Below are 26,851 nucleotides of genomic sequence, written 5' to 3'. Positions count from 1 at the left end.
GCGACTAACCCCAGGGTTGATCTGGGCACTGGACCAGTACCGGTCCCAGTATAGCCCTGTGCTGCACTGGGACTGGTACCGGTCCCAGTATAGCCCTGTGCTGCACTGGGACTGGTACCGGTCTCTGTATAGCCCTGTGGAGCATCACAGACATGCTGATGAAGAAGGGCTTAACCTGGAGACATGCTGGAGAAAGATGAGTCGGCCATTCTGCCCCTTAACGAACTCTAGTAACGACCTGTATCTGAGCTCACTGCAGCTCTCATTAACGACCTGAGTTCACTGCAGCTCTCATTACCGACCTGAGCTCACTGCAGGTCTCATTAACGATCTGAGCTCACTGCAGCTCTCCTAAACGACCTGAGTTCACTGCAGCTCTCATTAACGATCTGAGTTCACTGCAGCTCTCATTAACGACCTGAGTTCACTGCAGGTCTCATTAACGACCTGAGTTCACTGCAGGTCTCATTAACGACCTGAGTTCACTGCAGGTCTCATTAACGACCTGAGTTCACTGCAGGTCTCATTAAGGCTAAGTGATCCATGGATAAACATCAAGGAGTTAGGATAAAGTGTTGGTTCAAGTCCAGTCCTGTCAGGTTCTCTATCTTAATCCTCATTACAGGGCAGTTCTGTTTACACGTGTTAACACAAATCTGCAATTGTTATTCCTACAACTCATTACTTTCTGTCATTATTTTAATTTGTTTTGGTTCATTGAAGTTGTAATCTCATTATTGCCATTGGGCTCACACACACACACACACACTGAACACATAAACTGAACACACACACACACACACGCACACTGAACACATACACACACACACACACACACACACACTGAACACATAAACTGAACACACACGCACACTGAACACATACACACACACAGACTGAACACGCACACACACACACTGAACACACACACACACACACACGCACTGAACACACACACACACACACACACACACACACACACACACTGAACACACACACACTCACACACTGAACACACACACACTGAACACGCACACGCACACACACTGAACACACACACACACACACACGCACTGAACACATACACTCACACACAGACTGAACACACACACACACACACACACACACACACACACACACACACACACACACACACACACACACACTGAACACACACACACTCACACACTGAACACACACACACACTCACGCACTGAACACACACACACTCACACACTGAACACACACACACACACACACTCACACCCCGTCCGCCTCCCCAGTGACTCCGTGGGCACCGCGTGCGTCTCTGACCCGTGTTCTCCCCCCCTCCCCCCTCCCCCCCTCCCAGGCCGGTGAGCTACCCGGAGAACCAGTACACGGTGTCCCCAGCAGGGGGCGAGCGGCCGCTGCCCTACAGGAACCCCTCAGCCAGCTTCTCCTCCCCCTCCCCCGGGCTGCTGGGCCCCCACGGCGCCCCCGGCCTCGGCCCCTTCCTACGCTACAAGCCCTCCCCCGACAGGTGTGTGTGTCTGTGTTCAGTGTGTGTGTGTGTGTTCAGTGTGTGTGTGTGTGTGTGTTCTGTGTGTGGGTGTGTGTGTGTGTGTGTGTTTGCGTGTTCAGTGTGTGTTTGTGTGTGTGTGTGTGTGTGTGTGTGTTCATTGTGTGTGTGTGTGTGTGTGTGTGTGTGAGTGTGTGTGTTCAGTGTGTGTGTGTGTGTGTGTGTGTGTGTTCAGTGTGTGTGTTTATGTGTGTGTTCAGTGTGTGTTCTTTGTGTGTGTGTGTGTTCAGTGTGTGTGTCTTCAGTGTGTGTGTGTTCAGTGTGTGTGTCTTCAGTGTGTGTGTGTTCTTTGTGTGTGTGTGTTCAGTGTGTGTGTGTTCTTTGTGTGTGTGTGTTCAGTGTGTGTTCTTTGTGTGTGTGTGTTCAGTGTGTGTGTGTGTGTGTTCTTTGTGTGTGTGTTCAGTGTGTGTCTCACCCCTCCTCTACGCCCCCGGCGGTGTTGACTCAGCCTGTCCTCCCGTCTGTAATGACTGCTCTCCGCTCCCTAAACGCTCCCCATTAGGCGCTCCTCAAGAGCCTGTGAACAGAGAGAGGCTGTTGTGTGTGGGAGGCTGTAGCGCTGAACGTGGTGGGGGGGGGGGGGTTTGGACGCCCGGTCGGACCTGAGGAACTCGTTTCCCGCACAACGGCCGAGGAGCGGCGGAACCCAGACCACAAAAACCCTGAAGCTCCGCCTCCAGCGCCCCGAACAAAGGGACGAATCTGTGAGACGTGGCGTCTGTCAGCCTCTCATCACTGTGTGTGTGTGTGTGTGTGTGTGTGTGTGTGTGTGTGTGTGTGTGTGTGTGTGTGTGTGTGTGTGTGTGTGTGTGTGTGTGTGTGTGTGTGTGTGTGTGTGTGTGTGTGTGTGTGTGTGTAGGTTCGTCCCGGGACAGCGCCCCCTGGTGGGCTACGAGCCCCCCATGGCGCTGGACGTGACCTCCAGCGGAGAGTCATCGTCTGGCTTCACCAGCCAGGAGAGCACGATGGAGCGCTGCAAACCAGGTACACACACGCACGCACACACGCACACACGCACCGACGTACACAGAAACACACTCGTGCACATACACACAAACATGTACACGTACGCACACACACGCTATTGTGCACACACATTCAGTGACACACACACACACACACACACACACCCACGTACGTGTGCACACACACATGGATGCACACATCTACCAACACCCGCATGTGTTGTCAGTTTTAACTATAGTCGTGCTAGTTATAGGGTTTACTAAATAGTTTGTGTGTTCGCAGAGCCTATCTGGCATGTCCCAGTGCCGTCTCGAGGGATGGGTGCAGGGGGGGGGCAGCGAAGGCCCCCCAGGCATGACGTCCCGGGGAAGGACTCTCCCAACAGGCACTCAAAGGTCAGACCCAAACCCGTCCTAACGCGTCCCTACATGGGTCTCTGTCTCCTCACATCCTCTCCTGGTGCAGGAGAGGAGCTCTGTGTTTCATCTCCTAGTCTATGGGTTGTCTCTGTGTTCGACTGCTGTGGTCTGACGGCTCTGTGCTCGACTGCTCTGGTCTGACTGCTCTGTGGCTGACTGCTCAGTGTCTGAATGCTCTATCCGACTGCTCAGTGTCTGACTGGTCTGTGTCTGACTGCTGTGTCTGACTGGTCTGTGTCTGACTGCTCTGTGTCTGACTGCTCTGTCTGACTGCTCTGTGTCTGACTGCTCTGTGTCTGACTGCTCTGTCTGACTGCTCTGTCTGACTGCTCTGTCTCTGACTGCTCTGTGTTCGACTGCTCTTGTCTGACTACTCTGTGTTTGACTGCTCTGTGTCTGACGGCTCTGTCTGACTGCTCTGTGTTCCACTGCTCTGTGCTCCACTGCTCCGGTCTGACTGCTCTGTGCTCCACTGCTCCGGTCTGACTGCTCTGTGCTCCACTGCTCTGGTCTGACTGCTCTGTGTCTTGACGGCTCTGTGCTCCACTGCTCTGGTCTGACTGCTCTGTGTCTTGACGGCTCTGTGTCTGACCGCTCTGTGCTCCACTGCTCTGGTCTGACTGCTCTGTGTTCCACTGCTCTGGTATCACTGCTCTGTGCTCCACTGCTCTGGTCTGACTGCTCTGTGTCTGATGGCTCTGTGCTCCACTGCTCTGGTCTGACTGCTCTGTGTCTTGACGGCTCTGTGCTCCACTGCTCTGGTCTGACGGCTCTGTGCTCCACTGCTCTGGTCTGACTGCTCTGTGTCTGACTGCTCTGTGCTCCACTGCTCTGGTCTGACTGCTCTGTGTCTGACGGCTCTGTGCTCCACTGCTCGGGTCTGACTGCTCTGTGTCTGACGGCTCTGTGCTCCACTGCTCTGGTCTGCAGGGCGAGGCTCAGTACTCCAGCCACTCCAGCAGCAACACGCTGTCCAGCAACGCGTCCAGCGGCCACAGCGACGAGCGCTGGTTCGACGGCGCCCCCCGGGGGGGGGAGGTCATGGGCAACGGGGGCGGGGGCCCGGGCGACGCCCCCGACCCCGCCGACCCCGACCCCTTCAACAAGGGCGGCTCCAGCGACAGCGGCATCGACGCCCCGCCCCACTTCACCCACCACGCCCGCCCCCCCCCTGCCGGCCCCTCCCACAAGCCCCTCACCCTGGGGGTGCTGGGCCCGGGGCTCCTGGGGCCGGTGCTCACGGTCCAGGGGTACCTGGGTCAGGGGTCGCTGGGCGGGCCCCAGGACCCCCCCTCCGTGGTGAGGAGCGGGGGGGGCAGCGCCGGCAGCGGCGAGGGCCGGAGGCGGGAATCTTCACCGGCCAATCAGAACAAAGGATACCGGACCAGGACGTTCCCGCCGCCCGGCTCCAGCGCGGACAAGGCGGACCCGTTCCACCGGAGGTAAGAGACGTCACCGGGGAGCTCAGCCGGTTCTGTCCGGTAAGGCCAGCTAAACCCCGCGCAGCGACAGGCTGTCAGGCCAGCTGCCACCAGGGATGTGTGGCTAAGCCCCTCCCCCCCCCCCCCCCCGGTTATGAACGCACACAGACTCACTTTAAACACACAAACCAGCGCGTCTGTCCGGCCGGATTAAAGGACTCAGTCGGTGGTGGTGGACTGTACCGAGCTATCACCGGGCGCTAGGCGCAACACCTAGAACACGATGCTTCGTTACAGGTACCGTACCGTACCGGTGGTCTGGGAGATGTAGCGATGTGTTTATGTATATTCTGCTTTGTACTCTTCTTTATTCACCGTGGTTTCCACCAAGGAAGAAGTCGTACGCCTGATTTCCACCGGGGACGCACGCGCCGCGGAACGGCTGTGAACTCTGCCCTGCGTCAATTTCCACCGGGCGCGTAACGGCAGCGTAGCGCTGCCTTGCGAGCCAGCCGTATTCACACGAGATCACGAGATAATCCTAAACCTAATGTACTCACCTTCCACTCCCAAAACTACTGCGATTAAATGCCAGGCTTTGCCCTTTCTGACATTGTCCTTCATAAATTATTTTATGTTGCTCCACTTCGACAATGAGTCTCTCGTCGTCCGTGTTGCCGACCCTCTGAGACCCTTTGATCGATTGACTGCTGACCTGGTGCCACCGGTCATGACGTAATGTTGATGTGAAGTTGTGATAGGCTACATGAGCTGAGAATTGTGTTTTATTTTGAGAATTGACCGGATGCTCTCTGGCTTTCACTATTTCACTTCCTGCCCGGCTCGATCTGCTCTGTTGAAATTGACGCAGTTCAGCAACGGCTCGTGTTGCTGAAAATAGAAGTGCGCTAACGGAACGATAGCGCTGCGGCACGGCGAGCTGCTCCTGGGACGCTGCTGAGACGTTCCGCAGCCGCGCCCGGTGGGAATGGTCTCATTGATTAGAGGGGCAGCGATCAGCAGCGGGGGCCGCGGCCAAGACGTCCCCGGAGGAAATCAGGCTTTACAGTATTAGGGGGACTAGGATTAGGACTATGCAGAGTCCCCCCCCCCCCCCCCCCTAATACTGTAAAGCCTGATTTCCACCGGGGACGTGAGCTCACCTGGTCTCTGGGCTCTGCAGAGACCAGGTGAGCTCTGATCCAGTGAGTCGTGAGTCTCCTCCGTCGAGGGGCTCTAATGGGTTCCCCGGTACCCCGATGTCCCGGTTGACCCCGTCGTCTCCCCCCCCCCCCCCCCCCCCAGGGGCTGCTACACCCCCCAGGGGTACCAGACACCCTCCTCCGACCAGGGCCGTCCCGCCAGAGCCTCCGCGGCCACGCCCACCCTGGCCCTGCTGAACTCCGCCCCCCTCTCCAGCTCCGCCCCCAAAAGCTTCTACGGGAAGAGCAGGACGTCGGCGTGGCAACCGGAGGACAACGGCCTCTCCGGCCTGGTCATCCCCACGACCTCCAGCTCTGACAACGGCAGCAAGAAGTACGTGACCGCGTCGCACCATCTAGCACCGTATTATTCTATAACTTAACTACAACTAGTACTACTTAGCCAACTAGGTAGAAAGTAGTCCTCTTTATATTCCTTTACATTAAAGGTCCCATGGCATGCCACCAGGTGTGGTGTGATTAGCCGGTACGAGCCGTTTTGGAAATCTGCCCCTTATCTGCCCATCACAGGTGGGCGTGTCCACCTAGATGTGTGCTGGATAGATCCGTCTACCAGCCTACCCAGTGGACTGTAGCCAACGTTGTTCATCCATCCATCACACATCTAGGTGGACACGCCCACCTGTGATGTCATAAGGGGCAGATTTCCAAAACGGCTTTTAGCAGCTAATCACACCACACCTGGTGGCATGCCATTGGACCTTTAGCAACCTGTAAACTAATGCTTCAGGCCCCACCAAGCACGTGGCCTCCAATGGGACCCTCACCTCGTCCCTTATATCGGACTCGTCTGGACACGTGCTCCCGTGGGGCAAGGGCTTCTGGGAAGGCTGGCGTGCGGGCGGCTGATCGCGCCGCTTGTAAAGGGCAGGCACAGAGGTTGAACTTCAGTTAATGCAACTTTATGCATATGAGCGTGTGTTCGGCCATGCGATTGGACAATCGACCTTCAGTGAGTTCTGAGCGTGAGGTCTTGTGTGGAATTGATGTCCTGGTTTGAGGTAGTTCCATCGCCATGGTGGTGAACCGAGGCCCGTTGGGAGGGGCAGAGAAGGGACCTCTTCTCAGAGCCGGTGCTGACCCCCCCCCCCCCCCCCCCCCCCACAGGCAGGTGGAGCTGAACTCCAAGAACGTGTTCGGCCAGCCGCGTCTGCGGGCGTCGCTGAGGGACCTGCGCTCCCCGCGGAGGACCTACAAGAGCACCGTGGAGGACGACCTGAAGAAGCTCATCATCATGGACTACCCGGTCGACGCCCCCCCGAGAGACACCGTACGTACCCCCCCCCAGAGAGAGACCGTACCCCCCCCAGAGAGAGACACCGTACGTACCCCCCCCCAGAGAGAGACCGTACCCCCCCCCAGAGAGAGACACCGTACGTACCCCCCCCCCCCCGAGAGACACCGTACGTACCCCCCCCAGAGAGAGACCGTACGTACCCCCCCGAGAGAGACCGTACCCCCCCGAGAGACACCGACTGAAGACAAAAGACTGAAGATGAACTCGTAGTAACTCAGAGAAGGGTCGGTCCCGCCGGCAGTCCTCTATCTGGAGGGTCACCTCACCCTCCCTCTCTCTCTCCCCCCCTCTCCCCTCTCTCCCCCCCTCTCCCTCCCCCCCCTCTCTCCCCCTCTCCCCCCTCCCCCCCCCAGTCCCCCAGGCGCCCCCTCCAGAGGACCTTCTCAGACGAGTCGCTGTGCAGCGGGCGCCGTGACGCCAGCTACGCGGCGGCGGAGAGCGTGGGCGCCCCCGCCGACGTCCTCTTCACCTGCACCCTGCCCACCCGCAAGCCCCACGGGCCCCCCCCCGGGGGCCAGGGGGCCAAGAAAGGTGAGCGGGGGGGCGCTGGGACGGGGGGGGGGGGGTGATCTAACCTCCAGGGGGGGCCAACCACCAGCCGGCAGATCAGAGTTAACTCCCTCTCTCCCCCCCCCCCTCCCCCTCTCCTCCTCCCCCCCCCCTCTCTCCCCCCCCCAGCGGCCCTCTCCTCCTCGGAGCTCTCCCTGGTGGAGGGGCGGGACCAGGTGCCCCCCCTGCGGCGGCTGGACCCGGGGCTGATGCCGCTCCCGGACACCAGCGGGGGGGGGCTGGAGTGGACCAGCCTGGTCAGCGCCGCCCGCGCCTACGAAGGTGAGGGGGAGGGTGAGGACGCCCCCTTTGACCTCTGACCTCTGACCCTTTAGCACCGCCGCACCGGGGCTAAGCCACGCAGGGATGATACGGGGGGGGGGGGGGGGGGGGGGGAGGGAGGGTGTGTGTGTGTGTGTGTGTGTGTGTTGGCATTAGACCCTGGGAAGGAGAGTGTGTGTGGTCTGTCCTCAGGAACCCAGAGAATGAGGACCTCCTTCACCACCGTGTGTGTGTGTGTGTGTGTGTGTGTGTGTGTGTGTGTGTGTGTGTGTGTGTGTGTGTGTGTGTGTGTGTGTGTGTGTGTGTGTGTGTGTGTGTGTGTGTGTGTGTGTGTGTGTGTGTGTTACCCAGTGTGTCTCTATGCCAACAAACAACAAACAAACACCATGGACCTGGTTGTGCTACAGCTAATTTGTGTGTGTGTGTATTCTGTGTGTGTTTGTGTGTGTGTGTGTGTGTCTCTCCTGTGTGTGTGTGTATTCTGTGTGTGTTTGTGTGTGTGTGTGTGTCTCTCCTGTGTGCGTGTGCGCGTGTGTGTGTGTGTGTGTGTGTGTGTGTGTGTGTGTGTGTGTGTGTGTGTGTGTGTGCAGTTCAGAGGGCAGTGTCTCTCTTCTCGCTGACGGAGCCTCCGGTCGGAGGTCAGGACCTGCGTCCGTCCGTCAGTCCGGTCCAGTTCCAGACGCCGCAGACGCCGCGGACCACGCCCACCTTCAGCGGGTAGGGGCGCGCACACACACACACACACACACACACACACACACACACACACACACACACACACACACACACACACACACACACACACACACACACACACACACACACACACACACACCAAGGGTTATAACGACTAACCTGCTCCTTAAAGTTATCCTTAGGTTTTGTTTCGATCCCCTGACGGTGAGATAATGTTAGAGCTCTTCTTCTGCAGTGAAGGTTCATTACACACGCACACCGACGCTGCCACCTGGCGGCTGAAGCCGGTACTGCCCTGTGGGTCTGAGGACTGAGTAGAGGACCCCTGAACCACAGAGTCTCGTTCATCCCTTCATGTTACTGCGTGTGTCTCCTCAGCGACGAGGTGAACCACGACCTGCCGGGACGCCTGCACCACCTGGAGGTGAAGCTGAAGCAGCTCAACACCGACCTGGAGAAGGTAAGAGACCTCCCTCTGTCCTCCTCCAGCTCCTCTAGGGGTCCTCCCCTCCTCCTCCAGCTCCTCTAGGGGGGGTCCTCCCCTCCTCCTCCAGCTCCTCTAGGGGGGGTCCTCCCCTCCTCCTCCAGCTCCTCTAGGGAGTGTCTCTGTCCTCCTCCAGCTCCTCTAGGGAGTGTCTCTGTCCTCCTCCAGCTCCTCTAGAGGGGGTCCTCCCCTCCTCCTCCAGCTCCTCTAGGGGTCCTCCCCTCCTCCTCCAGCTCCTCTAGGGGTCCTCCCGTCCTCTTCCAGCTCCTCTAGGGGTCCTCCCCTCCTCCTCCAGCTCCTCTAGGGGTCCTCCCGTCCTCTTCCAGCTCCTCTAGGGGTCCTCCTCCTCCTCCTCCAGCTCCTCTAGGGAGTGTCTCTGTCCTCCTCCAGCTCCTCTAGGGGTCCTCCCCTCCTCCTCCAGCTCCTCTAGGGGTCCTCCCCTCCTCCTCCAGCTCCTCTAGGGGTCCTCCCCTCCTCCTCCAGCTCCTCTAGGGGTCCTCCTCCTCCTCCTCCAGCTCCTCTAGGGAGTGTCTCTGTCCTCCCCTCCTCCTCCAGCTCCTCTAGGGGGGGTCCTCCCGTCCTCTTCCAGCTCCTCTAGGGGTCCTCCTCCTCCTCCCCCAGCTCCTCTAGGGGTCGTCCCCTTCTCCTGCTCCTCTTAGAGGAGCAGGAGAAGGTCGGAGCCCTCTGTCCTCTGCCCTGATTGGCTGACTCCGCCGTCGGTGTGTGAATGTGTGCATGATTAGGTGAACGTGAGGCGGTATCGTAGAGCGCTTTGAGTGGCCGCTGGTTAGCGAAGCGCGGTATAAATGCGGTCCGTTTACCATCCAACCCTGCAGGAGAAGAAGGACAAGGTGGTGCTGATGGCGGAGATGGCAGACCTCCGTCAGAACAACCAGCGGCTGCAGGAGGAGAGCTCCTCCGCCAGCGAGCAGCTCCGCAAGTTCAGCATGCTGTTCGCCAGCCCGCAGCCCGACAGGATGTGACCTCACACACCAGGACGCCGGCGATGTCGGAGGAGAGGATTTTGGAAGACGCTGAAGGAGACTGGTTTAAAGATGGAGTCCCACTAGATATGAGGACTGGTTTAAAGATGGAGTCCCTCTAGACATGAGGACTGGTTTAAAGATGGAGTCCCACTAGATATGAGGACTGGTTTAAAGATGGAGTCCCACTAGATATGAGGACTGGTTTAAAGATGGAGTCCCACTAGATATGAGGACTGGTTTAAAGATGGAGTCCCTCTAGAAATGAGGACTGGTTTAAAGCTGGAGTCCCTCCAGACATGAGGACTGGTTTAAAGATGGAGTCCCTCCAGACATGAGGACTGGTTTTAAGCTGCAGTAATGCGCTGTTCAACACGTTGACTCTCCTGCTAGATTCCTCCCTCCACTTTAAACTGGACCGCCTTAAACAGGAGAGAACTACGAAGAACTTTTAAAAGGGAGGACAAAAATATATAAATATTTTGTAAATGTGAGCCCAACACTTTAAACACGCCTATTGTGCCCCCCCCCTCTCCACACACACACACACACGCACACGCACACGCACGCGCACACACACACGCACACCCTCTCTCCGCGCTCCACCAAAATGGTCTTCAATATGTCTCTCCAGGCTGTCCTCTGGCTGTACCTGTTTATTTTTCTATACTGTAATGCTTACTGTACATCTATATATCTATACGCTCAGAGCCCAGGGACGTAGGAGTAGGGGAACACTCATTATCTGAGGAAGGCCTAATACTGTTCTGATGCAAGTCAGCTGGGGTGTGTGTGTGTGTGTGCGCGTGTGTGAGAGAGAGATGCATACTGGTGACACACAAGCCATCAGCTTGTGTAGCGAGCGGGAAACGAATTGATGTCATGAGCTCAGTGATGCCGGATCTGGTGGATTTCCACAGTTAATCTTAATCTCGATTCTCCAGATGTTGTTTCTCTTCTCTGTTTTACGTCCTGTCGTCCGATTTCGGAGGGTCTTTGGAACCGGACTTTATGACAAGGGACAATTGTTTTCTATAATCAAAAAGAACCAATGAAAATGAACAAATATGAGAGTACATGGTGTTGTACAAACTGAAGTTCTGCGTGGTCTTCAGTTAGAGACCGTAGCTTCAGTGTCTTCGTGTACATATCCGTTGAGTGGCTGATGAGAAAATGAAGTGCGACTGAGTGTTTTCTAAGTCCTAAACCTAAACGATCATAAAATACGCTATTTATACTGCTAGCCCGTTTGACAATACCCTACTTATATATAATATTTTATTTTTAATACAGAAATGTATTTTGTGTTTAATCAAAAAAAACTGGTACTGAATGAAAAGCTTTCCAGAAATCTCAGCTGGGGTGCGTTTTACTCTCACTTGTACTGTTCATGTCTACACCCCCGTGGACGATTCACCCTGTCACAACCCCACCGGATCAAACTGGAGCTCCGCCCCCAACCCTCTCAGGACGACGCCCACCCAACTCATAGATGGCAACGCACCAATCCACGTTCTCTCTGATCCTGGGAAGGACAGAGAAGACTCGGTGGACACGAGACTTTTCCCCTCTCCACCTTTTTGGAAGACTTGATATTTATACGCGTGGAATCACTGTGTTCGAGTCCCCTGGTCCGCCGATCCTACCCGTCTCTGGGGCTCCGAGCGAGGCTTCCGACAGGACAGGCTCACAAACCCTCGGAGGTGGTGAGAGTTTGGCCCACCGGGATTCAGGCTTCGGTCAATTTCGACAGATTGATTCATTACAAAACACTGTTGTTCTTATTCGAAGAGGAGGATTGGGTCCGAGAAGGTGATTTCCTGCAGGATGGGTTCTGGTTCAGAAGGGTTTTTTACAAGAGTTGATATTCTTTGGTTTTGGGGATTGCAGATTGAGCGAGATGTTAAGTCAAGTGTCAACACGCATCCTTTTAAAAACTTCTACATTCTTACTGTTTCTTGGACGGGGAACGACATTGAACCAAGCAGCTTAATAGGTGTTGATTTGTTTTTTATAAATGTCTTAATCGTTAGTTTTCTTTGCATGTGGTGGGGCAATGCTTTTTTTTGGTTTTTGTATACAAATCGATGGATGCTAATGATTACCTGAGCGTGGAGCATAGCGCAGTGCAGCCGTATTGCACAGATCACAGTAATGCATCAAGACAAGCTTCTTTTTTAGATGTTTAATATTTTGATAATTTATTTTTAAAGACATTGGCCACTTTTGGATCTGATAACAAAATAGTGAAGATGAGAGGGTACTGTGTGTCGATTCCATTGTATGCTCTGTGACGTCTGGCCGAGGTTAAAACGTGTTAGATTGAACTTTGTTTTGCTTGGGGTTGTATCAATGAGTGTACATTTAAAGTGTAAATTATGTTTTCATTATTTTATAAGAAAATATATTTAAAAAAGCATTTCTCTGGTGTTTCATTTCCTCATCGTAGTGAACGACAAGAGGGTGGGTGTACCGTAAAATATCAGATCAAGAATTAAAAGTTCGCTTCAAGGTTCCCTTAATGCGCAAGTATTAAATTGAGCTCACCGATTAAAAAAAATAAATAATCTTGGTTATCTAACAATGAGTTTCTCTTGCCTACCTATGCGTCCCTAGTAGCTAGAAATTGAGAGGTGTAACGAGCACTAGCTATCCTGCACTGCCTTTGAAAATACAAAGCTCAGACGCGCCGATCTGGAATTTTCATGCCACCCCCTTTCTGCTTTGCCCGCCAGTAGAGCACCCGGGGGGTTAGAGAATATTTACAGAACACGGCCAAAAGCTCTGTGCGCCTCGCCATTACGATACATCCTCTTTAAGCACAAGCGCATAGTGATGGCTTTGTAACGATGAGCAGCAGATAGTCACGTTTCCGGCCTTACCAGCGGCTAAACCCCCTGGGCCCAGCTGGTGAAGACTGGTTCTGATGACGTCATCTGCCCGTCTGTTTAACAGGACCTGCAGTCTTTACATGTTCACGTAGACACCACGTGGAGAAGGTGCGTGTTTAGGTAGTAGCCGCTTGCTGTAGTAGAACTGAGCGGTTGAAGTTCATTCCTCTGCTGCTTTCATTCTTCCCAAATAACTTCAGAACCAATTGCTGCATTTTACAGTTTTATTATAGAGCAATAACAAACAGAATCAGATGAATATTTTTTTTCAAAGATTTCTCAAACTAGTATTTCGAACGTTAAAAAAAGTGACGATTGAACCCTTGATAAATATACAATTCCTAGGAGTGCATGGAAGTGGAAATTATTTCATAGAGCACCTCCCCCCCAGTGATGGCTCCTCCCCTCAGTGATGGCTCCTCCCCCCCTCAGTGACAGCCCCTCCCTCAGTGATGGCTCCTCCCCCCCCTCAGTGACAGCCCCTCCCTCAGTGATGGCTCCTCCCCCCCCTCAGTGACAGCCCCTCCCTCAGTGAGCACTAGGAGCCACACATGAGGCAGTCGTCGCGGTTCTCCAGGGAGCAGACCATGGCGGCCGTGTTGCGCTCCTTGGCCTCCTCGGCCGTCTCCGCCGGGGCCTCCTCCTTCAGCATGTCCTTGTTCAGCGTGAACTGGATGGGGGCTGCGGCCGGCTTCGTCCGCAGGTAGTACATGCCGGTCTTCAGGCCCTGGAGGGGGGAGAGACTCGTCTCTTAACGTGTCCTGAAGCTCTTGAGCGCGTATGTTAGGGGGTGATGTCATTACAAGCCGTTTGAGAACCGGCCCTTCCCTGTGGCCTCGTGACCTCACTCGTGGGCCATCCATCGTACAGCTATGCGGACAAACAGGAAAAGGCAGATTTCCTATGGCTTGTAATGCCTCATCACACTCACACCTGGTGGCGTGACATTAGCCCTTTAAGAGTTGATCTATTAAAGGTTAATCCAGGGGATAGTGGAGGGGGACTCACCTGTTTCCAGCCGTAGAAGTGCATGCTGGTCAGCTTGCCGTAGTTGGGCTCTGCGATGTGGATGTTGAGCGACTGGCTCTGGTCGATGTACGCCCCGCGGTCCGCGGCCATCTTCAGGATGGTCTTCTGGGAGATCTCCCACACCGTCTTGTAGAGCTCCTTCAGGTCCGCCGGGATCCCAGAGATGGCCTGCAGGGGGACAGCGGCGGACGGCATGAGGTCAACATACAGCACGGCAGAATGAGTGTGGTTAGGTGTGTGTGCGTTTGGATGTTTGTGTTTAGGTTTAGATGTGTGTGCGTTTAGTGTCATGCGTGTGTTGCGCGCTAGGTGCAGCCTTTACCTGAATGGATCCGTTCTGCGCGATGAGCTGGTTCTTCATCTCCTCGCTCCACAGCCCCCTCTCGGTGAGGTCCTTCAGCATGTGGGGGTTGATGATCTGGAACTCTCCCGAGAGCACCCTGCGGGTGTACAGGTTGCTGGTGTAGGGCTCGATGGACTCGTTGTTGCCCAGGATCTGTGCCGTGGAGGCGGTGGGCATGGGCGCCAGCAGCAGGCTGTTCCTCACGCCGTGCTTGGCGATCTTCTCCTTGAGCAGCTTCCAGTCCCAGAGGTCGGTGGGGGTCACGCCCCACATGTCGTACTGCAGCACCCCCTTGCTGACGGGGCAGCCCGGGTACGTCTCGTACGGGCCCAGCTCCGCCGCCTGCTCGCAGCTCGACTCCAGTGCCGCGTGGTAGATGGTCTCGAAGATGTGCCTGTTGAGGAGCTGCGCCTCCGGGCTCTCGAAGGGGTAGCGCATCAGGATGAAGGCGTCGGCCAGGCCCTGCACGCCGATGCCGATTGGCCGGTGCCGCTTGTTGGACCGCTCGCCCTCCGGCACCGGGTAGAAGTTGACCTCGATGATCTTGTTGAGGTTCTTCACGATCACCTTGGTGACGCTGGCCAGCTTCTTGAAGTCGAAGGTGCGCTCGGCCGTCACGTACATGTTGAGCGCGATGGAGGCCAGGTTGCACACGGCGACCTCGTCCCCGCTGGTGTACTCGATGATCTCCGTGCACAGGTTGCTGGACTTGATGCAGCCCAGGTTCTGCTGGTTGCTCTTGCGGTTGCAGGCGTCCTTGTAGAGCATGTAGGGCGTGCCCGTCTCCGTCTGCGACTCGATGATGGCGTGCCACACCTGCTGCGCCTTCACCACGCGCTTGGCCTTGCCCGCCGCCTCGTAGCCGGTGTACAGCTTCTCAAACTCCTCCCCCCAGCACTCGTCCAGCCCGGGGCAGTCGTTGGGGCACATCAGGGACCATTCCTGGTTGGACTCCACCCTCTTCATGAACAGGTCGGGGATCCACATGCCGTAGAACAGGTCGCGGGCGCGCTGCTCCTCCTTGCCCGTGTTCTTCTTCAGCTCCAGGAACTCGAAGACGTCGGCGTGCCAGGGCTCCAGGTACATGGCGAAGGCCCCGGGGCGCTTGTTGCCGCCCTGGTCCACGTAGCGCGCCGTGTTGTTGTACACGCGCAGCATGGGCACCAGGCCGTTGGAGTTGCCGTTGGTGCCGGCGATGTAGCTCCCCGTGGCGCGGATGCAGCTCACCGCCACGCCGATGCCGCCCGCCGACTTGGAGATGAGCGCGCACTGCTTGAGCGTGTCGTAGATGCCCTCGATGCTGTCGTCCTTCATGGCCAGCAGGAAGCAGCTGCTGAGCTGCGGTCGGTTGGTGCCGGCGTTGAACAGCGTGGGCGAGGCGTGCGTGAACCACTTCTCCGACAGCAGGTTGTACGTCTCCACGGCGGCGTCGATGTCCCTCTTGTGGATGCCCACCGCCACCCTCATCAGCATGTGCTGCGGCCGCTCCGCCACCTTGCCGTTGATCTTCAGCAGGTACGAGCGCTCCAGTGTCTTGAAGCCGAAGAAGTTGTAGGAGAAGTCGCGGTCGAAGATGATGGCGGAGTTGAGGCGGTCCTTGTTGTCCGTGACGATGTCCAGCGTCTCCTTGGAGATCATGGGCGAGTGGCGGCCGTTGAGCGGGTTGACGTAGCTGTAGAGGTCCTCCATCACGTCGCTGAACACCTTCTTGGTCTCCTTGTGGAGGTTGGAGACGGCGATGCGGGCGGCCAGGCAGGCGTAGTCGGGGTGCTTGGTGGTGAGCGTGGCCGTGATCTCGGCGGCCAGCGTGTCCAGCTCCACCGTGGTCACGCCGCTGTACAGCCCCTGGATCACCTTCATGGTGATCTGGGTCGGGTCCACGAAGTCCGTGTTCAGCCCGTAGCACAGCTTCTGGATGCGGGACGTGATCTTGTCGAACATGATGCGCTCCTGCCGTCCATCTGGGAGGAACGAGGGAAGGTTAGGGAACAGTTCGGTTAGGGAACTACTTTACTACTATAATTGAGCACTAAAATGCTGTATCCGTACTTCACTGGAGTATTCATTTGTTCCCCCTACTTCATTACATATTTTTGATGAGTGCTGAGGCTTTTACTGAAATTCATTTTTTAATGTGCTGAATCTTTACTCGTTACAATTATTAAAATTGTACGAATCATATCAAACCCAGTATCAATGCCAGAGCAGTTTGGGGCCCCGACACTTTAATTTACAAAGACCTCAGCGATGTAAAGTGCTCTAATCACTTTTTTCTTTTACATAAGAAATACTTGTATCCCGTCAGCTGGGGGGTATTCCAAGTAGCTGGTTAATATTCAAACCTGAGCAAGTTAACCGGGAGTTAGTGCTAAACCTTATGATGGAAGTGCCCTTTGGCTTTGTGAGAATTATGCTTCCGGGCTGTTCGATAACAAGGTTTACCCTTAGGCTTAATTTTTCCTCAAGCTGGGGTCTCTAGTACTCAATACATCTGTCAGTTAGTGAACCGCTCAAAGATTGAACCGCTCAAAGATTGAACCGCTCAGTTAGGAAATGATGCAATAGCGTGTCGCACTTAGCACGCACTAACCGTAACCCCTCAGATATACTTTAACGACGTCGTTAATTAGACTCTAATGAACCATTGCGTTACTAGACTGTTTGTAGTTTAAACTACCAAAACAACGTATATTCAGGAGGACTTAAAGACAGAAAGTACCTTAACAAGCGGTTCTTTCCCGCGTTCATCTGATCAGCTCGAATGTAACAACAGTGTAAAGTAACGAGGTAAACTGAATATGTATACATATTTATTTATACATGTATAACTTACACAGGTGGATCCATGGTGGGGCTCAGATGCCAGTAACGTTAAAGCATTTTAACGAACCTTATAACTTCAACATTATTCAGAGACAGAAGATACGCACCTCTTTTGATGACATGCATGTCGGGGTCCGGAGGAGACTTAGTCAAGTTTAAGTCCAAGTTGTTGGAGAGTTGATAACAAAGAGAGGAGAGCGACCCTCTTCACGTTGAACATAAGGCGCGAATGAGAAAGGCGCGCTTCTTGCTTTTAAAGACATAAATCCGCGCGGGAGAATCACAATAGTCTTATTACGCTCATGGACCTCCGCTTCAGAAAGGTTTCGCTTCCGGGTCGTGTCTTTCCGGAGGAGAAGAAGAAGCTGAATAACCTCGACAACGAATACATTCAATGATGGAGACTCCGGCTTTCGTTTAGACGTGTCAACAATTTATTTGGGATTTAAAATGGAAAATGTAACATTCAAAATTAATAAAAAAAACGTGATCAAGGAAATGTAACATTCAACATCAATACAACCTCCAGCTTTCCTCTTGAGTGGCCGGTTTGTTTACATAATGTGGGCGCATCTGTCTGCGTCACACAGATACCCGGCGCATTCACTGACGCACATGACGTTTAGAAATGTTCAGCGTAGTGTCCGAATTCTCGTTTGTTCGTTCCCTATGTAGTGCACTATATCATGAACACTATAGGGAATAGTGTGTGAATGAATAGGGAACGATTTCGAACACAACTGAGGGATGACACTGACGGGTCTGTAATAAATAATAAAGTCTAAATATAATAATCTAAAATAACATATATAATAAATAACAACAACAATACAACAATACAACTTTATTTATCCCACTAGGGGCAATTTGTTTGAGCAGCTTGCGTACAGACACAGTAACATACAAACAACAAATACACATACACAACTACGGAGCATTTAGTAGTCGAATTGCAGAGGGGATGAACGACTTGGAATGGCGGTTTGTATAAAAAGAGGGGGGGGGGGGGGGGGGGGGAGTGTTCTTGATGGAAGTGTGAAATGGGATTGCACTGGTTTATGTAGAGCCTATATAAATAGAGAGCAGTATATGGTCCGGGTGTACATGGATTGTTGTAATAAACTGACTATGTGTATTCAGCTAATGTCAGACCAATAGAATAATGGAAAGGAAATGTAATGGAATAGTGTCTGCAGGTCACTAAAGGCTGAAGAAAGTGAACTGGAATAAAGTGTGAATAAACGAATAGAAAATGAGTGAACAGCATAACAACCAGGGCAGAAGACTGGGAGGGCAGCGGCTGTGGTACGCTGGCCCTTTAAGGGCGCGCGTCATCATGCGACGGCAGTTAGTGGAAGGTCCATGGATTTTGTCCAAATCCCCCCTAAAATATTCAAAACTAGTTATTCAAAAAGCCATTTGAAAACACGGTCAACCCGATGAAAAAAGTATCATAATTCATTACCAGGGTTCGATTATTATTATTTATTATTTTTATGACCATATGACCTATGGTCATGAGGGCTGGGTGATGACCGAAAGGACGAGATCGCGGGTACAAGCGGCCGAGATGAGTTTTCTCAGAAGGGTGGCTGGCGTCTCCCTTAGGGATAGGGTGAGAAGCTCAGCCATCCGTGAAGAACTCGGATTAGAGCCGCTGCTCCTTTACTTAGAAAGGAGTCAGCTGAGGTGGTTCGGGCATCTGGTAAGGATGCCCACTGGGCGCCTTCCTTGGGAGGTGTTTCAGGCACGTCCAGTGAGGAGGAGACCTCGGGGAAGACCCAGGACTAGGTGGAGAGATTATATCTCAACACTGGCCTGGGAACGCCTCGGGATCCCCCCGTCAGAGCTGGTCAATGTGGCCCGGGAAAGGGAAGTCTGGGGCCCCCTGCTTGAGCTGCTCCCCCTGCGACCCGACCCCGGATAAACGGATGAAGATGAGATGAGATTATTTTTATGAATATAGTTTACCAGTCCCAACAGTAGAATGTTGTTGACTGTTGGCCTCGTAAAGAGTCCCTGTCCCTTTAAGAGGCTCCCGCCCACGCGACGTTACAACACCCGGAAGTGAGACGCTGCTCTCCTGCAGCTCTGCGTCCCTCTCCGAGTTCAGCCGTTCATCATGACTGTCCACCCTCCAGTGTGCGGAAAAAGGACTACGTAGATGCATCCGCCACGTCGATGTGATGACAGGTGGAATATTATTACCGACCACGAACATTATCCCCTTTATCGTTGCACATGCGAGTAAATGGTGTGAGATATTATGTTGTTCAACACTGAGAAACGTTAAACCCGGCTCTGAAAGTAGGAGCCTACAGTTGTGTTCTTGGTCTCATTTAGGAGTTGAAATGGTCCGTCCTGTTGGGCTGAGGCTTCAGGATAGATCCTCATAGATAGATCCTCATTGATAGATCCACACGTCCACTAGACTGTACTCTCTGCACAGGCCGATCGGGATCGATAGGTGCCAGTCACAGGACGTGTCCCGTGTGTTACGTTCTGTTAATGATCAGAGTTCCGGGGTCGCCCCACGCTCTCCTCTGCGCTATAGGTTTCGACACGTAGCTGGGAAACGTGCCATGTGTTGTGGGAGTCGGACCACCACGTAGACGCTCCACTGTAGGCCTCAACCCCGCCGGTACCACCATGTCCCGGTCGAGTCGGCGATACAAGCCCCTCCAGGTCAACCACGGCGGTGGTCCGATCTCCGGCTGCGACCGCATCCGCATGCCACGGGCCCGCGTGCTCATCTTCTGCCTGATCGCGGTGCTGATGCTGGCCGTGATTTTAGGGATCTGTCTGTCATACGAGACAAGCGGTGACCATAGCAACCGCCTGCCTGCGGTGGACCTAGCAAAAGATCGGGTGAAGTACCTCTCGGAAACACGCATGCACACACAGGAACACTTCTCAGTTTGCATCCTAATGAGTAATCGATGTCCTATCATTGATGATGTTTACCTGGAGTGTAATGATAGATCAATATGATCCAGAATTCGTAATGGACTTTATGACAGCATCTCATTATGGTCTGCCTGTCCTCTGTCCCCCTCCTCCTCCTCCTCCCCCCAGCTGTCCCACAAGCCCGTGAAGACCTCCCCATCCCAGCTGCGGCGCCTGGCAGCCCAGGTGGACGGGACCCGACTGTGGGAGACGCACCTGAGACCCATCCTCATCGAGCGGCTGCCCGGGACCCAGGGCAGCCTGGCTGTCAGGAAGGTAAACACGGTCACACCGTCGAGTACTGCTAGTGTCGACACGGAGTCACTCCTCCTCCACCTGCTACTATACTACTACTGCTACTATACTACTGCTACTGTTGACACAGAGTCACTCCTCCTCCACCTGCTACTATACTACTGCTGCTACTGCTACTATACTACTGCTACTATACTACTGCTACTATACTACTGCTACTATACTACTGCTGCTACTGCTACTGCTACTATACTACTGCTACTATACTACTACTGCTACTATACTAATGTTACTGTACTACTGCTACTATACTACTGCTACTAGTACTAATATTACTACGACTGCTACTATAACTACTACTGCTACTAGTACTACTACTGCTACCTTACTACTTCGAGTACTACCGCTACAATGCTTCTACTAATACTACTACTATTTATATACTACTACTGCTACTACTGCTACTATACTACTGCTAGCTTAGTATAGTACTTTACCACAGCTTATATACTACTTCTGCTACTTATACTACTAGTACTACAATACTACTGCTGCTGCTACGGCTGGTGCTACTGCTATACTACTATTCAACTGCTTTAGTACTTATATTACTATTACTACTACTACTATACTACTGCTTTAGTACTTATATTACTACTACTACTATACTACTGCTTTAGTACTTGTATTACTATTACTACTACTACTATACTACTGCTTTAGTACTTATATTACTACTACTATACTACTGCTTTAGTACTTATATTACTACTACTACTACTATACTACTGCTTTAGTACTTATATTACTACTACTACTATACTACTGCTTTAGTACTTATATCACTATTACTACTACTACTATACTACTGCTTTAGTACTTATATTACTATTACTACTACTACTACTACTACTATACTACTGCTTTAGTACTTATATTATTATTATTACTACTACTACTATACTACTGCTTTAGTACTTGTATCACTATTACTACTACTACTACTATACTACTGCTTTAGTACTTATATTACTACTACTACTATACTACTGCTTTAGTACTTATATTACTACCACTACTATACTACTGCTTTAGTACTTATATCACTATTCCTACTACTATACTACTGCTTTAGTACTTGTATCACTATTACTACTACTGCTATACTACTGCTTTAGTACTTATATTACTATTACTACTACTACTATACTACTGCTTTAGTACTTATATTACTACCACTACTATACTACTGCTTTAGTACTTATATCACTATTACTACTACTACTATACTACTGCTTTAGTACTTATATTGCTATTACTACTACTACTATACTACTGCTTTAGTACTTATATTACTACCACTACTATACTACTGCTTTAGTACTTATGTCACTATTACTACTATACTACTGCTTTAGTACTTATATTACTACCACTACTATACTACTGCTTTAGTACTTATATCACTATTACTACTACTACTATACTACTGCTTTAGTACTTATATCACTATTACTACTACTGCTCCTCAGCAGTTCCAGTAGCGGCCTGCAGGGGTCACTAGGGAGCCGGTGTAGGGCCTCCCACCGGGAGGAAGGCCACCCCCTAGTGGACCCCCCCCGGTGTAGGGCCTCCCACCGGGAGGGGGGCCACCCCCTAGTGGACCCCCCCCCGGTGTAGGGCCTCCCACCGGGAGGGGGGCCACCCCCTAGTGGACCCCCTCCCGGTGTAGGGCCTCCCACCGGGAGGGGGGCCACCCCCTAGTGGACCCCCTCCCGGTGTAGGGCCTCCCACCGGGAGGAAGGCCACCCCCTAGTGGACCCCCCCCGGTGTAGGGCCTCCCACCGGGAGGGGGGCCACCCCCTAGTGGACCCCCTCCCTGTGTAGGGCCTCCCACCGGGAGGGGGGCCACCCCCTAGTGGACCCCCCCCCGGTGTAGGGCCTCCCACCGGGAGGGAGGCCACCCCCTAGTGGACCCCCCCCCGGTGTAGGGCCTCCCACCGGGAGGGAGGCCACCCCCTAGTGGCCCCCCTCCAGGGCCCTCCCCTCACCTGGCCCTCCTCTCCTCAGCACATCACGTCCACGCTGAGCTCTCTGTCGGCCGGCTGGACGGTGGACCTGGACCCCTTCCAGGCCCCCACGCCCCGAGGGCCCGTCACCTTCACCAACCTGGTGGCCACGCTGGACCCCTCCACCCCCCGCCGCCTGCTGCTCTGCTGCCACTACGACTCCAAGGCCCTGCCCCCGGACGCCCGGGCCCCCGAGAAGGTGTTCCTGGGGGCCACCGACTCGGCCGTGCCCTGCGCCATGATGCTGGAGCTGGCCTCCGCCCTGGACGGCCTGCTGGGGGCCCTGAAGCAGCAGGTAGCTGGGGGTGGGGGTCTGTAGGTGGGGGTCTGTAGGGTGGGGGTCTGTAGGGTGGGGGTCTGTAGGGGGAGGTCTGTAGGGGGGGGGGGGGTCTGTAGGGGGGGGGGGGGGTCTGTAGGGGGAGGTCTGTAGGGTGGAGGTCTGTAGGTGGAGGTCTGTAGGGTGGAGGTCTGTAGGGTGGAGGTCTGTAGGGTGGAGGTCTGTAGGGGGAGGTCTGTAGGGTGGAGGTCTGTAGGTGGAGGTCTGTAGGTGGAGGTCTGTAGGGGGAGGTCTGTAGGGTGGAGGTCTGTAGGGTGGAGGTCTGTAGGTGGAGGTCTGTAGGGGGAGGTCTGTAGGGGGAGGTCTGTAGGTGGAGGTCTGTAGGTGGAGGTCTGTAGGTGGTGGTCTTTGGGTGGAGGTCTGTAGGGGGAGGTCTTTGGGTGGAGGTCCTTAGGTGGAGGTCCTTAGGTGGAGGTCTGTAAGGTGGAGGTCTGTAGGGTGGAGGTCCTTAGGTGGAGGTCTGTAGGTGGAGGTCTGTAGGTGGAGGTCTGTAGGGTGGGGGTCTGTAGGGTGGGGGTCTGTAGGGGGAGGTCTGTAGGGGGGGGGGTCTGTAGGGGGGGGGGGTCTGTAGGGGGAGGTCTGTAGGGTGGAGGTCTGTAGGTGGAGGTCTGTAGGTGGAGGTCTGTAGGGTGGAGGTCTGTAGGGTGGAGGTCTGTAGGGTGGAGGACTGTAGGGGGAGGTCTGTAGGGTGGAGGTCTGTAGGTGGAGGTCTGTAGGGGGAGGTCTGTAGGTGGAGGTCTGTAGGGGGAGGTCTGTAGGGGGAGGTCTGTAGGTGGAGGTCTGTAGGTGGAGGTCTGTAGGTGGTGGTCTTTGGGTGGAGGTCTGTAGGGGGAGGTCTTTGGGTGGAGGTCCTTAGGTGGAGGTCCTTAGGTGGAGGTCTGTAAGGGGAGGTCTGTAGGGTGGAGGTCCTTAGGTGGAGGTCTGTAGGTGGAGGTCTGTAGGTGGAGGTGTTTGGGTGGAGGTCTGTAGGTGGAGGTGTTTGGGTGGAGGTCTGTAGGGTGGAGGTCTTTGGGGGGAGGTCTTTAGGAGGAGGTCTTTGGGTGGAGGTCCTCCTCTGCCCCGGGCTGTGGGCGTGGCCCTCCTGTCCTGACGGTCGTCACATTTCCCTTTGTGTAAATCAGACGGAGACGGCGGCACCTTCCCCCTCAGCCACACATTTGCATATGTAAATCAGACGGACACGCAACGTAAAAAACAGGGTTGTTCGGCGATTGAATTTATATTAAGCCCTTTTTTATTTATATTAAGCCCTGAGGGTTTTAAGAGACTGAAAGCGTTCAGACGTCTACAAACAAAGCCTCTATTGTGCATTCTGTCAATAAGCCTGTCCTAAGTCTGTCTGTCTGTCTGTCTGTCTGTCTGTCTGTCTGTCTGTCTGTCTCCCCCCTCTCTGTCTCCCCCCTGCCTCCCCCTCTCCCCCCTCAGCGGCCTGCCGTCACCCTGCAGCTGGTGTTCTTCGACGGCGAGGAGTCGTTCGAGGAGTGGACCGCGGCGGACTCGCTCTACGGCTCGCGGCACTTGTCTGAGTGGATGGCCCGCACGCCCCACCCCCCCGGCTCCACCCACACCACCTTGCTGCAGGCCGTGGTGAGACCTCCTCCCCGGGACCCCCACCCAGGGACCCCCAGCAGAGAGGGCCCCCCGGTAGAGAGGGCCCCCCAGTAGAGAGGGCCCCTTCCCGATTCCTGAACTTGAGCATCGGCCGATACCGAGTATATACCGATACAGCCTCCACAAAGTGACTACCAACAGCCCTTGTTCTTATTGAAGGGTTCTCATACGATGACAGCGATGCAGAGTCGCTTCACTTACTGCCGACAAACTTATTTTCTCCGATGGCCATGTTCCTTAGTAGTGAACCCTTCAGCGTCGACTGACCCTCCAGCCATGACCGTAGACTGGGCGAGGTCGCACGTGTTTTTAAATGCGACTCTTGCGATCAGACTTTACATCGAGACCTTAGAGTCGCTTGGTCTTATTCATGTTTAGAATAATTCCTGGTTAAATTCTGTAATTCTCTTTTCGCAGAAATCTGCATTCATGCTCTACATTCATTCCGGGCGTTCTCGCCGGTTATGTTAAGCACAAAAAATAAATGTAACTACCTTCCAATGGTGTGGAGATGGTTTGAATACTGTGGCTGTAGTTCTCTACTCCTCGATGAGATCCGATCCCAACGCCCGCCAGAGTCCTAAAGCGAGTCCGGGCTGGAACCCACGAGGTTAACGGAGCTGTGTCGTGTCGTCCCCCCCCCTCAGGACCTCTTCGTGCTGCTGGACCTCCTGGGGGCGCCAGACCCTCTGATCGCCAACCACTTCGACAACACGGCCCGCTGGTTCGACCGCCTCATCGCCGCAGGTCAGCCATCCCTCCGTGATCCTTCACATCAGACCTCTCATGATCTCGTACCTCTCATGATCTTGTGTCTCTCATGATCCCGACTCTCCTCTGATCTCGTATCTCTCCTGATCTTGTATCTCTTCTGATCTCGTCTCTCCTGATTTGGTATCTCTTCTGATCTCGTATCTCTTCTGATCTCGTATCTCTTCTGATCTCGTGATCTTGCATCTCTCGTGATCTTGTATCTCTCGTGATCTCGTATCTCTCGTGATCTCGTACCTCTTGTGATCTTGTATCTCTCGTGATCTTGTATCTCTCGTGATCTCGTATCTCTCGTGATCTCGTACCTCTCGTGATCTCGTACCTCTCGTGATCTCGTACCTCTCGTGATCTCGTACCTCTCGTGATCTCGTACCTCTTGTGATCTCGTACATCTTGTGATCTCTCTGTCCGTGCTGACTGCGTTCTCCTCGGTGCTTCGTCTGATCTCCAGAGAAGCGTCTCCACCGGCAGGGTCTGCTGACCTCCCACCCCGCTGAGCAGATGTACTTCAAGAAGGATGTGTACCTGGGCCCCGTGCAGGACGACCACATCCCCTTCCTCCACAAAGGTGAGACCTTTAGGACACACACACCTGGGGTGGCAGGGAAGGGGATGGAGCCAACGTGTGCACACACACACCCTGTTGGCCAGAGATGTTCCCGTACCAGTTTTTTCCTTCCCGATTCCTGAACTTGAGTATCGGCCGATAGCGAGTATATACCGATGCAGCCTCTAGCGCTGTGACTACTAATAGCACTTGTTCTTATTGAAGGGCTCTCTTACGATAACAGCGATGGTATCGGGTCACGTGACGGTATCGGGTCACGTGACGGTATCGGGTCACGTGACGGTATCGGGTCACGTGACGGTATCGGGTCGCGTGACGGTATCGGGTCGCGTGATGGTATCAGATCAGCGCATAGACCTGCGTACTCGCGATACCCGTACTTTATTTGAGGTAGTATCGGTACGGGAACAGCTCTACGATGGCCTCCCTACCCCCCTGTCCAGCCCCCCCTGCTCTCACCCGGACCACCCCCTCTTCTGTTTGGAAGTCGAACCCACCCTCTGCCCTCTCCCCCCCCCCCCCCCCCCAGGGGTCCCCATCCTGCACGTGATCGCGACCCCCTTCCCGGCCTTCTGGCACACGCTGGACGACACGGAGGACAACCTGCACCGGCCCACGGTGGAGAACCTGACCCGCATCCTGGCCGTGTTCGTGGCCGAGTACCTGGGCCTGTGAGGGCCTCCGCCCCACACCCTCTGGGGCCCGACCGGGACGGAGCGTCACCACACGGAGGAAGGCCCCCGAGGAAGAGGAGGGTGACCCGCTGGGGACGAAGCAAGGTCGGACAACGCATCGACAGAACTAAAGCCTGAGCTCCGGTTCCTCGCTCCGTCCCGGCCTGTGAGGCTCACCGTGGAGGAGGAGAACCGGTCACATGGGGGATGAGGAGGCTCACCGTGGAGGAGGAGAACCGGTCACATGGGGGATGAAACAGTGCTCACTTTACCAAAGACTTCGCTAGGGTGAGTTTCTGGACTCTTTTCTTGAGTCGCCAATGCATTGAGTTTAGCAAATTAAATAGTGAGACTTTTCCACTTCAATGTCTGGTGAAACCTGCCTTGTTCATGGTACGTCTTTACAAATCGCAGAGGAAACCATCATGTGAATTTGAATGAATCTCTATTCAGGATTCGGTTATCTGTCTGTCCGTCTTCAGTATCGCATGAATATACCTCTCTACCCACGGACATTCTCCATTTCACGTTTCCCCAACATCTAGGGTTTGAAAAACAACACTCAATAAACTTGGAACTGAAAAGATTGGTTTCTTTTTATTAACACAGACATTTCTTAGGGGAGTGTTGCATTGTACATCAAATACAAAGTC

General features: G+C 54.0%; 3 protein-coding genes across 5 annotated transcripts in view; 2 read left to right on the top strand and 1 right to left on the bottom strand.

Moving 5' to 3' along the window:
• Positions 1–13,083, top strand: part of sipa1l3 (signal-induced proliferation-associated 1 like 3) — a 65,950-nt gene extending 52,867 nt beyond the window's left edge. For 2 of the 3 annotated variants that reach the window (XM_056611745.1, XM_056611744.1), the window contains 11 exons: positions 1,352–1,522; positions 2,421–2,545; positions 2,810–2,922; positions 3,877–4,388; positions 5,673–5,903; positions 6,698–6,860; positions 7,241–7,418; positions 7,566–7,730; positions 8,309–8,435; positions 8,793–8,874; positions 9,735–13,083. In XM_056611745.1, coding sequence (XP_056467720.1) covers positions 1,352–1,522; positions 2,421–2,545; positions 2,810–2,922; positions 3,877–4,388; positions 5,673–5,903; positions 6,698–6,860; positions 7,241–7,418; positions 7,566–7,730; positions 8,309–8,435; positions 8,793–8,874; positions 9,735–9,881 — 2,014 coding nt within the window. In that variant the 3' untranslated portion in view covers positions 9,882–13,083. The remainder of the gene's footprint in view (positions 1–1,351; positions 1,523–2,420; positions 2,546–2,809; positions 2,923–3,876; positions 4,389–5,672; positions 5,904–6,697; positions 6,861–7,240; positions 7,419–7,565; positions 7,731–8,308; positions 8,436–8,792; positions 8,875–9,734) is intronic. The other variant, XM_056611746.1, reaches the window with a different exon arrangement.
• Positions 12,829–17,518, bottom strand: LOC130406267 (ribonucleoside-diphosphate reductase large subunit). Its single transcript, XM_056611747.1, has 4 exons — positions 17,075–17,518; positions 14,124–16,105; positions 13,781–13,969; positions 12,829–13,499 (listed from the first exon to the last, which is right to left on the bottom strand). Exons 1-4 carry the CDS (start codon positions 17,091–17,093, stop codon positions 13,311–13,313), a joined length of 2,379 nt encoding a protein of 792 aa, XP_056467722.1. The 5' UTR covers positions 17,094–17,518; the 3' UTR covers positions 12,829–13,310.
• Positions 17,519–19,024: 1,506 nt separating this feature from the next.
• qpctla (glutaminyl-peptide cyclotransferase-like a) lies at positions 19,025–26,774 on the top strand. Its single transcript, XM_056611749.1, has 8 exons — positions 19,025–19,160; positions 19,522–19,835; positions 20,043–20,189; positions 22,239–22,532; positions 24,000–24,161; positions 24,833–24,932; positions 25,408–25,524; positions 26,054–26,774. Exons 2-8 carry the CDS (start codon positions 19,617–19,619, stop codon positions 26,197–26,199), a joined length of 1,185 nt encoding a protein of 394 aa, XP_056467724.1. The 5' UTR covers positions 19,025–19,160; positions 19,522–19,616; the 3' UTR covers positions 26,200–26,774.
• The last annotated feature ends 77 nt before the right edge of the window (positions 26,775–26,851 follow it).

The sequence above is a fragment of the Gadus chalcogrammus genome, chromosome 16 (assembly GCF_026213295.1).
Source record: "Gadus chalcogrammus isolate NIFS_2021 chromosome 16, NIFS_Gcha_1.0, whole genome shotgun sequence".
NCBI lineage: Eukaryota > Metazoa > Chordata > Actinopteri > Gadiformes > Gadidae > Gadus > Gadus chalcogrammus.
This window is presented reverse-complemented; position numbering and strand designations above follow the sequence as displayed.

Excerpts from the sequence above, each read along its gene's own strand:
- qpctla (XM_056611749.1), top strand. The coding sequence starts at position 19,617 with ATGTCCCGGTCGAGTCGGCGATACAAGCCCCTCCAGGTCAACCACGGC. Across the intron at positions 20,190-22,238 it reads GCAGCCTGGCTGTCAGGAAG|CACATCACGTCCACGCTGAG; the intron begins GTAAACACGGTC and ends TCCTCTCCTCAG. Across the intron at positions 24,162-24,832 it reads CCACCTTGCTGCAGGCCGTG|GACCTCTTCGTGCTGCTGGA; the intron begins GTGAGACCTCCT and ends CCCCCCCCTCAG.
- LOC130406267 (XM_056611747.1), bottom strand. Across the intron at positions 13,970-14,123 it reads CGCAGAACGGATCCATTCAG|GCCATCTCTGGGATCCCGGC; the intron begins GTAAAGGCTGCA and ends GTCCCCCTGCAG. Across the intron at positions 13,500-13,780 it reads ACTTCTACGGCTGGAAACAG|GGCCTGAAGACCGGCATGTA; the intron begins GTGAGTCCCCCT and ends TCCCCCCTCCAG.